General features: G+C 38.4%; 1 protein-coding gene across 2 annotated transcripts in view; it reads left to right on the plus strand.

Moving 5' to 3' along the window:
* The window catches only part of LOC109934649 (5'-3' exonuclease PLD3-like), a 58,952-nt gene that overhangs the window by 14,756 nt on the left and 28,786 nt on the right, over positions 1-15,410 (plus strand). For both annotated transcript variants that reach the window (XM_048600048.1, XM_048600049.1), the window contains 3 exons: positions 7,274-7,354; positions 11,730-11,881; positions 14,232-14,415. In XM_048600048.1, coding sequence (XP_048456005.1) covers positions 7,274-7,354; positions 11,730-11,881; positions 14,232-14,415 — 417 coding nt within the window. The remainder of the gene's footprint in view (positions 1-7,273; positions 7,355-11,729; positions 11,882-14,231; positions 14,416-15,410) is intronic.

The raw sequence follows: 15,410 nt of genomic DNA on the forward strand, positions 1-15,410 counted from the left end.
ATTTAAATATATTCACATGACACACTCTGTGAGTTTTCCTTCTGTCTGGCATTCTTATCAAATAATTCACCTCACTCAATTTCCTTTCAATTTCTTAACATTCACTAAACCTTGCTTTTAAAAGTTCATCTACCACTGGTAAAAATATTAACACTTTATCTCTTCTAGGGAAACTACAAATTCTTGATTTCTTGCCTGCTTCCTGTTTCGTTATATGCTGAGCTATTTTCAAATGTTTACTTGCCAATTCATCCACTCTATTTAATCTTTCTCTAAAATTTGACACATAGTCCCAAATATGTAGTCTTTGAACACTGACTTACCAATATTTCCTTAATTAATTTAAGTCATCCTCTCACCTCATTCTGAAAACTAATTCAATTGGACTGAATGGACTAGGTGATATAGAATTCCTCTATTCCAATCTTCTGGATAGTCTTGACTATAAGCCCTCAAAATGGTCTTCAAAGTTTGATGGCACCATTCTAACGCTCCTTGTGATTATGGATAGTATGTAGTTGATTTAAAATGTTTTATTCCTAAGCAATCTATAACTTCCTTGAATAATTTTGATGCAAAATTTGACCCTTGATCTGATTGTATGTCTCTGGGTAGTCTGTATTTAGTGAAAAAATTACGTAACTCTTCTACAATCCTTTTAGCTGTGATATTGCATAATGGAATGACTTCTGGAAATCCAATAGACACATCCATTATGGTCAACAAATATTACTTCTCACATTTTGTTTTGGGGAGGGGTCCTATGCAATTATAAAAGGTCCCTCAAATACCGGAATACATACTAACAGTGCTGGTTTTGTCACTGCCAGAGGTTTTCCTATTACCTGAAATGTGTGACATGTCCAGCAAAAGTCAACCACATCTCTATGTAGTCCAGGTCAGTAAGAATGTTTTTGTGTTTTGCCTTGAGCTTTCCTTACTCCCAAATGACCTCATACTGGTACATTGATTTGATTTATTATTGTCACATGTACTGAGATGCAGTGAAAGTATTGTTTTGTGTGCTAACCAAACATCTCGTACATTACATAAGTACATCAGGGTAAGAGAACATAATGCAGAATATAGTGTTACACTACAGAGAAGGTGCAGAGAAAGATCAACTCTAATATATGAGTAGTTCATTCATAAGTCTAATAACAGCAGGGAAGAAACTGTTCTTGAATCTACTGGTAGCACTGCATGTCCTATCTGCAACACCTCCTTTCTATAGCCCACTGGTAATTCAACTTGATAAACGTCTGCCAATTTTTCATTTGCCTGAATATGTAATTGTCTCCATTTCTTCATCAAGACTTAATTTTTGAGATAGTAACATTCTGGCATACTCTCAGATTCATCTTCGGTGTATGCTTTTTGCTACAACAGCTTTATTTTCTCATTTCTTTGTTGCAATTCAACCAACTTCTTTCAACTAAAAATATCCACTTTGTCCAGGAAGGAAAAATCCCAGGATATACTTCTTGTAACATCTCAGTTGCCTGATTTCCCACTGGCCTTTCAACCACAGTAGGCATCACTCCCACCTGTGATCCAGCTATATCATTTTCATGGATAAACTGTATCTCCGGAACAGAGATTTTATCTATTACTCTGACCACCACTTCACCACTTTTCACCAGACTCTCCAAACTCACTTTATACAATGGAAAACTATTCTTTTAACCATGAATTCCACATATTACCACCTTTCCTGGCAATATTCCTTCCAGAGTACGCACTTCCCCATGTTTTGCAATGTTTTATCCATTATCTTTTTTCCTTCATAAAACATGAGACTAGCTGAGATTCAGCTGCTGATTCAGAGCCTCCTGATCAGAGATTGTTGGTTAGATAATCAGGATGATTGGATAGTACCTGATTGTGTTTGATGAAGCTCCATGCCAGCAGCAAAGCCTTTCAAAAATTACCTCATAGTGTTGTTTTGAAATGAAAACCTAACCCTAAATCCATAACCCTTCCAGTGTGCTGACATTATAACATGGGTCCAATGCCAACATTTTGTAAGAAACAGTACCTTCCAAATCCAACCACAGGCCACAGCATAGCTGAACAGCTGGATTAGAAAATAGCAATGTTACGCTTATAACAAGCAAGTTCTAAAAGATGTAAACAAAATCTAGGAGCCTGTGACTGGATGGAATGTGTGCACTTGTGAATCCATATTGTGCTTTAACTATGCTGTTCATGGTGGATTGGTAAGAAGGCTGCTGAGCCTATTTTTATCCTTAAGGTACTATATTTACAGGGTTTTTACCCTTTACATCCTTTACCCTCGTCTCAAGTGATCTTAGGGAATACATTTCAGTTATTAGTCTTCGGTATAAAGGAGTGTTTGCTGATATTTTTCCTACAAGTTTCCTTGGAAATGAATCCACATCCTTTGGATTTTTTAAAGGATGGTTTTACATCTGCTTTCTCTGGCCAATTAAGAATCTGCGTACTGTATATAAAAAGTTTCTATTTTGAATGTCCTATCTTATGTGTAGATATTTCACTTTATTGTTAGAATCCATTCAGCATGTAATTCAGACTCAGGCATTTCTTATTCTTTATGTAACAGTTTGGAGCTCTATTTGCTAATTTGGTGTCTTGAAGGCACTGACTCATCCTGAGGCACTGTTCCAGAGCCGTTAGATTTCTAAATCTCTGTCCTCCACAAGCAGTACAAGTTTTGCTGTTTGTATGTCTCTACTATTTCCATTTCTACATTCTCATGGAGAGGTTCAGAATTTATAGGAGTTCTCATATTTGCAACGAAGAATCACAGACTTCATTTCCACCCCAGAGTTTTGCTTTGAAAGTGCATGTCACAAGGTAGGCAGATTTTCTTATTTCTTAGAACTTTGAGTTCACCTTTAGTTTTAAAGACAACATGTATTCCACGGGTTTGCTTAGAGAAGTGAAGGTCTAAGACTACATAAGAAGATGGATTTGTAGAACAGAAAGTGAGTGGGAGAATGGGACTAATATCTGGAAGAGAGCTGAAAGCTTTTGGAGTTGGTGGTCAGAGACTTGAGAGGAGAGAGACAGACAGACAGATTCAGCAAGGGGAAGAAGTTAGTCAACAAACGTGTTGGGAACATTATCGTCCTGAAGCATTTTTTTTTGTTAAACCTTATTTATGTTTCTACATTTGCTGTGTAGATTAAAGCAGAGGATTCCTGTTGCTGAAAGGGAGTTAAATAAAATATCGAGTTGGCTCGGTGTTTCTACTTAAAAACAAGTAGAAAATTTGACCTACAGTCAAAAAATATTTAGGACCTATTATGTATCAAATGGCAAATAGCATTGGCACTGCACGTTCTGGAGTACTGCAAACAAGAAGGCTGCATGTCCCTACATAGTTTATTTTAGTTCTAAAGTTGCTATTTCAAGATTGCCAGCAAAGTATTTTCTCTCTATTTTCTATTGAAATATTTAACCAATTTCACAAAGTTGCAAAATTTGCATCACGTGCATATGACGAAACACGGTTAAGCTCTCATTGGCTATTTCTCCAAAATAGTGATAGCCCCTAATGTTTACAAATACAAGGTCACTACCGTACTACAGCAAGATGGTCAGCAATACTTTGTTCATTATTTATCACATGTCTTACCAGTTACTCTTTCCTCTTGGAGTGAAATGGGCAATTGGTTGCAAATACCCAGATTGGATTCCATGTTCTTTTAACCATTTACTTAAAGAGATGGCAATTATGAATAACTCATAAAAATTGAATATTCTGCTAAAAGTGATGAAATAATGGCTAATTTGGTGATGTATTAAGGGAAAATAGAGAACTTTGAATCATATCCGAAAAAAGAGCCAAGGCATGGGGAGAAAATTGGCAAAAAGAAACTGTTAGGGAAAGTAAAAAGCATGATTTCATTTTTGCTACTATTAATCCCTTCAGCCTGCAAGAAAATCAACAAATTGTGTTAAATCTCTGCATTGATTTAACACATAGTTTGAAGACGTTCATGTTCGAACCCTAATAATCCTTTATCCTAATTTTCATATGCAATTCAGTTGCTCGATAACCTTAGTATTTTACAGCAGAGATTACTGAATCTTCTGCAATGCAATCCAGTTTACTGCAAGACTAAAAATATTTTATGCTGCTACATCAAGTGGTTCAGGTTAAAGATAAGGTCAAACTAATTCACAATGAATACAATTACAGAGCATAAGAAACACAAGTGGCATCTAATTCTTAACTATAGTAACCAATATTTTATTTGCACGTTATTTAAACTGGCCAGAAACAAAAAGTAACATCATAGAATCCCTACAGTGTGGAAGCAGGCCACTCAGCCCATTGAGTCCACACCAAGCCTCTAAAGGACATCCTGCACAGACACACTCACCCAACATATTCCTGTAACCCTGTATTTCCTATGGCTAATTTGCCTAACTTGCACATCTTTGGACTGTGGAAGGAAACTGGAGCACCTGGAGGAAACCCATGTAGATACAGGTAGAATTGAACCCAGGCCCTTGGTGCTGTAAGGTTCCAGCACTAACCGCTGAGCCACTGTGCCACCTAAGGTCTTAATAGATCTTTCATAATCTTATAATAAAATTTTAAATGGGTATATGGATGGTGTAGCAAATCTCCTCGCACTGCTGCAACAATCAGTATATATTCAACTGATAATACTGGGAAAACTCATCTCAGAACTCCAAACATAGATTTCGACATAAAGGCAATCAAAGGAGTTCTTTCTGCTAGAAAGAAAATTGATACTTCAATTTTATTGTTTACTATTAGAAATGAAGAAGCTGGGTTGTAACAGCAGTCTTTCAGCCATTCTTATGATTTCATGTTCTTTTGATACCTGACTTCCACAGTACTTTGTTCCCGTTCTCTTCTGTCATCAGTTTATCTCCATGTGCAATCCTAAGCATCTAGTATAAGTTTTGCATTAACTATTAAACACTAGGGAATGGCTGAAGCCATTACCTTATGAGTATATGCAACAACAAATCTCTTGAGGAAGATGCCTGGATCAGATACAGAATTATGGGATGGTTAAAGCACATAAAGAGGCTATTTGTTCCATTGAGCCATCCCATCTCTCAGCAAGCGCAATTTAACTAGTCCCACTCCCATGTCGCTTGCCCAGATTTCCCCAGATAATATTTATGCCTTGTTTCATTTCCCATAAGAAGCATTATTTTTGGGCTACAGTTAACTGGAGTTCATTTTTATTTCACAATATATTCAGCTGGAATATGACACATAAGTAGAATGTAGCTATATTACAATTTCAACAAAAGATTTTAAGATTCATTGGCTAAGAATTGTTTAGTTGATGGTTTGGTGCTCAGCTACCTTCAGCTTTTGGGACGTGCATCAGTCCAGCCAGAATGGGCGATGCCTCTCTCTATGATTCTAAGCAACATTTATGGATTGAATTTTGCAACCTTGCTTTATTTTCTACTGTAACTGACTTTCTCTGATTCCTCCATTTGGATTTCTAGCCACTCCTGGCTATCTCAGTCAATTTGGTGATCGTTTTGGACAGCCAATTCTTAAATTCTTAGACCTCCTGCTAGCCACTATGCTGACTAAATTGTGGTTTTATTTTCTATTGAAATTTAATGCACTCCACTACATGATTCTTGATGGCTCCCTTGGTTCATTTCATAAATCCTTTACAAGCTATCCATAACATATGTGTTTTTTTTTAAATTAAACGTCAACCAGTTAATTTACGGACTCAAGGAGCAAAATGTCTTCATTTGTGCTGTAACTATTCTAAGCGTCTAAAAACTTTATCGATGCTTCCCATCTACAAAATTTTATTTTATGTTCATACATTTTTATGGTAATTTTGTCACTTTTTCCTTTATAAATTCTCCTGTCTGCATTCAGAGTGGTAAGTGTTTATTTGAACATGTCAAAGTGTAATTGCAACCTAGCATCAGTGATAGCATCTCAGGTTTGCGCCTTAGCTTGTGCAGCAGAAAAAGCCCAAGCATTTCTATTTGTCTGCAGCTCAAAACACTCAGATTTTGTAATTGTGAAATAAATCAATGTATATCAAAATGATTTTAAAATAGGCACTGAATTTATCTAAATGTTCTAATGTCCTCTAATCTCTAATCCAAATTTACATGAACCCTATATTTAGTCATGATACTAATGGGAAAATATGTGTCAGATTAACCAGCATTTAAGATTTGTATTTAAGAAATCTGGAATATATTTAACATTACAATATTTCCTTTGACTCACTGTGATTAATGTTACAGGTTTATTATTATCTTCTGTATGGTGCACACTCATAGAGTCCCTACAGTGTGGAAACAGGCCCTTTGGCCCATCAAGTCCACACCAACCATCAGAGCATCCCACCCAGACTCATCCCCCTATAAAGCACCTAATCTACACATCCCTGAACACCACATACAATTTAGCATGACCAATCCACCTAACCTGCATATCTTTGGATTGTGGGAAAAAATTGGAGCACCTAGGGGAAACCCACACAGACACAGGGAGAAAGTACAAACTCCACACAGACAGTCACCCAAGGGTGGAATCGAACCTGGGTCCCTGGTGCCGTGAGGCAGCAGTGCTAAACACTGCGCCACCATGCCGCCCTGAACAGAATAACTATACTTGTTCTTATTTTGTTTTACCAACAAAATCTTATGTCAATAGCTCAGAATGGAAAATGTTACAATAGGAAAATTCACGGTAGTTGTAATTGGCCAAACATTGCTTGATAAACCAATTAAAATGTTGACAATGACAATTGAAACATTTTTCATGTATGATTTTCCTCAGTGAGTAAAATTTCTACTGTCTGAAATTGAGTTTACAGGATAATGAAAACATATTTAAATATATATATGACAAAATTTTAGATTAAGCAACTTCAATTTATCAGGAATAGACTGTTGATACCAGGTCTTATGGGTAATAGTGATGATTGAGTAACGTGTTCATTTTAAATATGTTAGTACCATTAAACCAGGTGAAAACTTAGGCCTTTTTCGACCTGTTGGGAGATTTTTGTCTGATATACTTTATGGCACCAACCTGCCACCTGGTGATAGAGGACAGCATAGCCCTTCTGTTTCTGAGAGGTGGAATAAAATTGAAATATTTGACAGAACCATGAAGACAATACTTTCAATGGTGGAATATAGTTTTTCCTTATAGTGACAGAGAGCTCTTTTGTTTGTGTCCTTGCTTGTATTAGAAAAACATAAATATACCGCATTGCTGAAACATTTGACCTTTTTTGCTTTACAGATGAAGCCCCTGAGAAACCTAGAGCATCAAATCTCACATACGCCGTATATTAAAAGTCGTAAGAAATGCAGGCACAAATGGGTAAGAGTACAAGGCCTATATCATACACTGTTATTTTAAGAGTCTGATAGATGTTTACAAAATAGAGTAGAACTTTCATTGTTTGAATGTCAGTTATTTGATATTGTAATAACCTGACGGATTAACAGGAAAGCTTTTTGTTTTTAATGTACTTGGCTTTGTTTCCATGCCTAGGCTTTTCCGGTCCCACATGCATGACCAAAATTTGGAGGCACCCTATTATTTGACAATTACCAGGGCTAATGAAAGCTCCATTGTGATAATAGGGAGGCCTGAATTTTGCTTCCTGGGTTGACAGGGAAGAGTAGAGACATTTGCCAGCTCTGCAAACCTGATCGAGGTTAAGAATGGCCCGAAAGTCGGACTTTCACTCCAGGTGATGGGATTCCCTGAGATACAGGCCAAACTACTTCAGAATGAAAGTGGAGGCTGGTAACTGAGGAGGTGGGCTGCACAGGAGATTTGACTTGGTCTATTGACACTGTGTTAAGTTTAAAATAAAAAAAACAAGAACCTGAAACGTCCTTCCATCGAATACTCCTAATTCCCCACACACACACACACACACACACACACACACACACATACACACACACACCCCATGCACCATCTATATCAAGCCATGGTCACTCTTTGCCTCCATGCCAATTTAGCCCCTCTGCTGACCCCAGGACCCCACACTCTCCATGCCAACCTATGCCCACCCACCACTCTGCATTGCATCTCACACATTCCATCCCAATCTATGTCCATTTGTCCATCACCCATGGCCCCTAATAATTTCCAGACCAATCTATATCCCTCTGCCCTTTATAATGCTAACTCATGCAAAATCAATCCTTCCAAACAAAACCACAATCACATTACCATAATAATTCACCTAACAATCACCATGACAGGGCCCAGGATCCATGCAGAGATAAGTTAAAGGTCTATAAAATAAAGTATATGTCCGATTTTGACATTGCAGTATCAAAAAAAAAGTCTCATTCATAAAACGTTTATATTCTTTCAACAAAATAAAGCCTTACAATGACAGATATTTCATTCAAGTGCACAATCCCTTATCAAAACAAGAAAGCTAACATTGTAATTTCTTTCTTCTTGCACTTCAGTGAGTCTATAACTGATTAGAGCTGTTCATAAAACCTAAATGGAAGGCATCTCATTGTGATGATGGATGATTGTGAAAACAGGTCATGCAGGAGTAATCCAGTAAAGGAAGGCCTCAGGGTCAAAAACCCAAATAGACAGATAGATTGAAATAAAAAAAAACATTCATTATTTTAAAGGCACCAGACATTTTTTTCAAAGATTCAAAAGGTCACGAGTTTGAAATGCCTTGACAGTTTAACAGTCCCTTTCTCGGAGCTTTTTTCATGTCCTCTTGCCACTTTTGACAGATCATTTTACACTTCTGAGCAGTCCTCTTGATATTTCCCTCTGACAGGTCCTCTTGACCGATGTATGGTACACATTGCTACCACTGTGCAACAGTGGTGCAGAGAGTAAATATTGAAGGTATTAGTTGGAGTGCTGATCAAGCAGGCTGCTTTGTCCAGGATGATTTTGGGCTTCTTGAGTGTTGTTGGAGCTGCACTCATCCAGGCAAATTGTGAGTATTCCACCACACTCCTGATTTGTGCCTTGCACATAGTGGGCAGGTTTTGAGGAGTCTGAAGATGAGTTACTCTCAGCAAAGTGCCTGAACTCTAACTTGCTCTTAAGGACATAGCATTCATGTGACTAGTCCAGTTCATTTTCTGGTCAATGGCAACACCTAGAATGTCAATAGTGGGTATTTCTGTGATGACACTACCTTTGTATGTTGAGGCATGATGATTGGATTCTGGTCATGGAGATGACTATTACCTAACACTAATGAGGCACGAATGTTACTTCCCATTTATCATCCCAAACCTGAATATTACACAGTCTTGCTGCTTTTGGAAAAGGAGGACTGGTGGTGAGCATTGGACAATTATCAAAGAAAATGCTAAAGTCTGACCTTATGATGGACGGAAGGTAATTGATGAAGTAGCTGAAGATGTTTAGGTGTAGGATACTACTCTGGTGAACTCCTGCAGAGATGGTCTGAAGGTGAGATGCCTGGCATCCAACAACCACAACCATCTTCCTATGTGGCTGGTATAGCTCCAACAATAAAGACTTTTCCCAATTCCAATGACTCCAGTTTTGTTAGAGCTCTTTGATGTCTCATTTGGTAAAATGTGGAAATGATGTCAAGGGTAGTTACGCTCATTTCCCCCTTGTACTTTAGCTCAGTTGTCCATATTTGAGCAAGCCTGTACTGAGATCAGGAGCTAAGGGTGCCTGGTGTAACCCATCCTGAGTGTCAGTGACCAGATCATTGTTGAGTGTTGTTTGTCAGTATTTGAGAATGACATTTTCTAACACTTTATTGATGATCAAGAGTACACTGATGGGATGGTAGTTGACTGTTGGATTTGTCCTTTGTTCCTGTGTACAGGGCACATTTGGGCAATTATCCACCTTATTGGGTAGATGTCAGTATTGTAGCTGTATTGGGATGGCTTGCCAGGGGATACAGCAAGTTGTGAAGCATTAGTATTGAGTACAATTGTTGAAATTGTCAGATCTCCCATTATTTTTGCAGTATCTAAGGGCTTCAACTGCTTCTTGATATCTTGTGGAGTGAATCAAATTGGCTAAAGACTGGCTTCTGTGATGCCAGAGACCCCAGTGGGAGGCTAGATGGTTCATCCACTTGGCACTTCTATCTGAAGACTGTTGCTTCAGCCTTATCTTTTGCACTGATGTGCAGGTCTCCCCCATCATTGTGAATGGGGATATTTGAGGATCTACCTGGTCTTGTTATCATCTAATTGTTCACCAGCATTCATGACTGGATGTGGTGGGACTGCAGAGCTTCGATCTGATTCATTTATTGTGGATTTGCTTAACTCTATCTATCACTTGCTGCTTATGCTGTTTGTCACACAGCTCGTTTGTTGTGTAGCTTCATCAGATTGATACCTTATTTTTAATCCTAACTGTAGGCATAACTCTAAGCCCAAAACCATGTGACTGGTTAAATCTTAGCAGCAGTGAGATAATGGCCTTTTGAGGCCCATAATTTGGCAACTGCCTGTACCTTCCCTGTCACTGGTAAAATTGTGGTGGGGCTGTGGACAGATCTGGTGCCATGGAATTTTTGAGGATCCCCGGCCTGTAAGTCTGCTTCTGGGGGAGCAATAAAATCTAGCCCACACTGCTTCTACTTCCTGATCCTCTGAGCCAAGACCCTTTCTCATTTCTTTTCCTATTGCATCCTTTACTATCAGGGCTACTCCTCTTCCTTTTCCATTCTGTCTATCATTTCTAAATATAATGTATAATATAATGGAGCATTTATTTTCTAACCTTAGACAATTTATCACTATGGGCTTGACTTTAGAGGAGGTTGGGACATGTAAGATACCTTCCTACCCATCCCCAAGCTCAGCCCCAAAATATAAATGGCAGGCGGGAGCAGTATTTAATAAGCTCCTTACTTACCAGGGGTTTGGGGATCTAAAAGGCATTATTTGAGACTGGCTACAGTTCTGACAGCAGCCAATATTGAGTTTAATGGGACTTCTGGAGTAACAGTTAGAAGGGTTTAGTAGACTAGCCCCTACCCACATCCCCCTCACCCCCGAATTAATTGTGCACCATGTCTCAAAAGGACATTAGATCCAAACCATTTATCTCTCTTTAAGTTGCAAGTTAACCTACCTTGTTGTGAATGCTTTGAGCATTCAGACACAGAGTCTTTAAATATTTTCTATTAATATTATTTGTATTGTTGATGCATTATTACCATTAAGACCTCTCTCCTTTACTGCTCCACTGCGCATGAACATCCAAATCTCTCTACTGCTCTGTTGCCTCCACAGTTCTCTTTCAATTTCTATATTTCTCTTTAACTGAACCTTTCCTCTGCTCATTTTGGTCGGGATTTTCAACATGAAACTTGGGTATATATTCTTTTCAAACTTTCAATGCAACTAACATTCCCTCTCAGTTGCATGGACCTCCAGTTTCAGATGTCACTGGCACAGACAGATCTCAGAGATCTGCGCAGATGAAGGAAAGGCTTAGACAATGTAGAGTACCACCCTGCTTTGCTCTTGTCTTTATTCCACCCTGCATTCAAAACAAATTAATAAATGTTTGGTCTCATTAATACTTGAGTGGCGTGCAATAATGTTTGACCAACATGACTGTAGAACAAGGTAAGAGAATGGGAAAAAACACAGAAAAAATAAACTTCAGATGGTTGATTGCAGTTCTCTTTATTCACTTGCTTCTGCTTTTAAAAGGTATCTGTGTATTGTGATTGCTTTCTCAGTGGAAAGGACCAGTTGTCTTTGTATTACTTATGACTGTTTGCCTGGCAACCTTTGCACTTATTCAATCAGTTCGCAAACTAATCGATGATTTACCAGACAAAGAGAAAGCTTGGAAACAGCTGCAAAGTACAACCTGTGATGATCCCTGTAGGTAAGAGTATCCAACTGAAAGTTAACTATGAAATCAAAACAAAACCTGTAGAAAATGTAATTAAAACAAGGAACTGCAGAAGCTGAAACTCTGGAACAAAAACAGAAATTGCTGGGTAAACTCAGCAGGCCTGTTAGCATCTGTGCAGGGAAAACAGAGTTAACATTTCGATTTTGGTGACCCTTCTCCAGAACTGAGTTAATATTAACTCTGCTTTCTCTGCACAGATGCTGCCAGACCTGTTGAGTTTCTCCAGTAATTTCTCTTTTTCTTTCTAAAGAAAAGTCAGCTTTTTCTGTCATCATAAAGATTGCAGAACAAAAACGATATTTAGCCATTCCACCTTCTCCTGTGCAGGCTCTTTAACCAGTTCTAGCTACTCTAATATCTACATCAGTTCCTGATCTCTCATGTTTCTTGTGCAATTGCGTAAGAACATACAAATTAGGAGCAGGACTAATCCATTTGACCCCTTGAGCCACCTCCGCCACTCAATAAAATCATGGCTGATTCTGATTGTGGCCTTAATTCATCCATGTTCTGTCTGCCCCCTCTATTACTCTTTTCAATCAAAAATCTAACTCACTCCTAAATATACTCCATGTCACAGACTCCACTGTTCTCTGTGGATGAGAATTCTGGCCACAAATGACTCTCTGTGAGGATAAATTCTCTTCATCTCCATCTTAATTATGTGTCTATCTATTTATCTCAAAGGATCAGTTTTCCTGGTGTCTTTCTGTTCTAGTACTAGACAAGATCAGTACACCTAAAGCCTGCAGAGCTTTGGATGATTTTGGAGTCTCTGCCCATTAATGTGGACCTGTCCAAGGAAAATGGGAAGGTACATTGGGTGCAAATGTAGATCTGAACTGTTGCATTTTGAGCCAGGAGAGTACAGAATTCCACAGTAATGTTGAGCTACTCAGACTCCATTCCATACCTCCTTCTCTTCAGAAATGCAAATGGAACTTAAAGGAAATGGTAGCTTTTCAGAACAGGGCTATGCTCCAATTTTTCTGCCCTTTGTCCATGGAGAATCAATATTCACTGAAGGGGTGTCAAAGGTCAAGAAAATTAGTCCTATAATCTTTGCCTCTGTAACCACTTGTGTTTAATGTTTCAATAACCCTGTGCAAAACAATGCTCTTTTAAGATTCTTCTCTATTCTTTCAGCAATTGTAAAAACGTATGGCCCATTACTGATTTGTTAACTAATAGAAAAAGAAGTTCATCCTCTCAAAAGCTTTCAAAGATTTTGAAATATCATATTTTCCTTTCTATGTTTCTGTATAAAGTATACAATCAAAATCAATTCCTTACTTTTATATTTCATGCCCCTATAAACGAAACTTAGAATTAACTATACTGTATGGCCTTTTCAATCCTGTCCTCCAAGTTAAAACTTTCATATCTTCACTTGAAAATCTTTCCCCAAAATTTGCCATTTGGCATTTTTCTAAATTACATTCAATCTGTCACCTTTTTGTTCAGGTTTAATTCAACCTTTTTTATTTCTGTCCTTCTCCAACCCATTGCACTCTTTTTTTGTGGTTTGCCATATTCTCTAGTCCTTTGTTTTGAAGTGAGAGACTGAATATGGGGACATCTTGCTTACTTGTATGTTGAGTTCGAAGATGCAAGCTATAAAAGACAAATTATTGTGAATAGCAAGATCACATAGATAGACAGATGCAATGACAGCTGAACTAGAATTTGATGTCTGCTATGTGTCTGTTGCTTTACATACATTCCATGGGTGAATATTCCTCAACAAACACAGTTGTCCACTAATGAATAATAAAAGAAAATCAAAAGAATCAGCTGGTGCTCAATTTTATGGCAGTTGTCTTTATCTGTCCATTATTTTCATGTATTCATATGTGTAGGGGTAGCCTTTGACAGTGTGCGCTGTCCCCAGAGTTCCTTAGGCCAGACACTAAAGAAGGACAGGTGCTAGTTTCTGATTTCAAGCTTTGCTTTCCTTCAGTACGTTGGAATTCATAGAGATCCGGCGCACAGAAAAAGGCCCTTTAGCCCATTGAGTCTACACCAGTCAGGTGGGGCTTTCTGGCTGTTCTCCATCAACAGCACACAACCACCATGAAGGCCTCATTCTTGAAGAACTAACACTCAGCTGCAGGTCTCAGAGGCCTAAAACTGTTCCTATTCTGCAAGTTAATTGTCCTGTCAGGGGTGGGTTGGAGCTGGAGTTGCTCCCAGGGATTGTTAATGGTTATTTGCCTCTGTGGTCAAATGTTGGGTCATAGGAGATCTAGGTAAATGTACTTAATGGATCAAAACACTCCATAATACAGAAATCTAATGGAAAATTGCATTGCTTTTTCAGATTTGTGGTTGTAGAGAGCGTGCCAGATGGTGTAGTTTATGGTGAAAATGCTACAAAGTATCAATTGACGTATAACTCCTGGTTAAACCTAATCACTATAGCAAACAGCAGTCTGGACATTGCCTCATTTTATTGGACTCTTACCGGTCATGATATTAATGTGACTGATCCCTCCTCCAAGCCTGTAAGTAAAACTGATCTGATTTGTCTTGTACTTAGCTCTATAATGTATTTTGTGTTCTGTACTGTGCTTTGAGCTCAATCAAAATGTAATGTTGTATTCGGATGAAAGTAGAAAGACAGAAAGGAGAAGGCAGACAGCAATCAAAGTTATCAAATCATACAATCCAAATGGAATACCTGCTAGCTGCTGAAAGAACAGCTGAAAGAAAGCTGCTGAAATGTGGAAACAACAGATCCTCTGACCATAATCCTTCAATCCTCCTTGAATGTAAGGATACTGCTAGAGGACTTTAAATGTTATACTTCTGTTCAAAATGGGCACACAGTACATGCAGTAAATGCAGACTATTCAGTCTAATGTCAGGGGCGTTGGGGAGGGGTGGGTGTGGGGTGGGTGGTGGTAGGGGGGCTACCAGAGACATTTTCAAGACAATTTTCACTTGAAGAGGCATGGCTTAATCAGGGATACGTCTTGATTGTAACAAGGGCTGTCAGGTGGACATCAGAGAATATGAGTTACCTGACTGCGACTGTTAATCACAGATATGAACAGGAGTGTCAGAGGTTCCACTATCTCTGAGACCTAGCTTTGAGAAAGCTGGATCAATGTCAATGTAAATAAAGGGTGACAGGATACCGGCTTCTGTGGAGTTATTTCAGAATAGTTAACATAGATTTGTCAAAGACAAGCTTTGTCAAAGACTTTAAGTACATTAAGTGTGTAACAAAGTGGGTGGCTGCAGTCACTGTTATGTATATGAAATTTCAAAAGGAATTTGATTAAGTACCCTACAAAAGACTTACTCAGAAAATAGAAGCAGATGGCATTAAATAGATGATGGTCTCTTAGGTTTGAAATTGGCTGAGTCATACCAGGCAAAGATTTAGTTGTGAATAGATGTATTTCAAACTGTAGATAGGTAGGTGGTATAACACAGTATGGAGCTGGAGGAGCACAGCGGGCCAGGCAGCATCAGAGGAGCAGGAAAGTTGATG

This window comes from Rhincodon typus, chromosome 8 (genome assembly GCF_021869965.1).
Source record: "Rhincodon typus isolate 14 chromosome 8, sRhiTyp1.1, whole genome shotgun sequence".
Lineage (NCBI taxonomy): Eukaryota > Metazoa > Chordata > Chondrichthyes > Orectolobiformes > Rhincodontidae > Rhincodon > Rhincodon typus.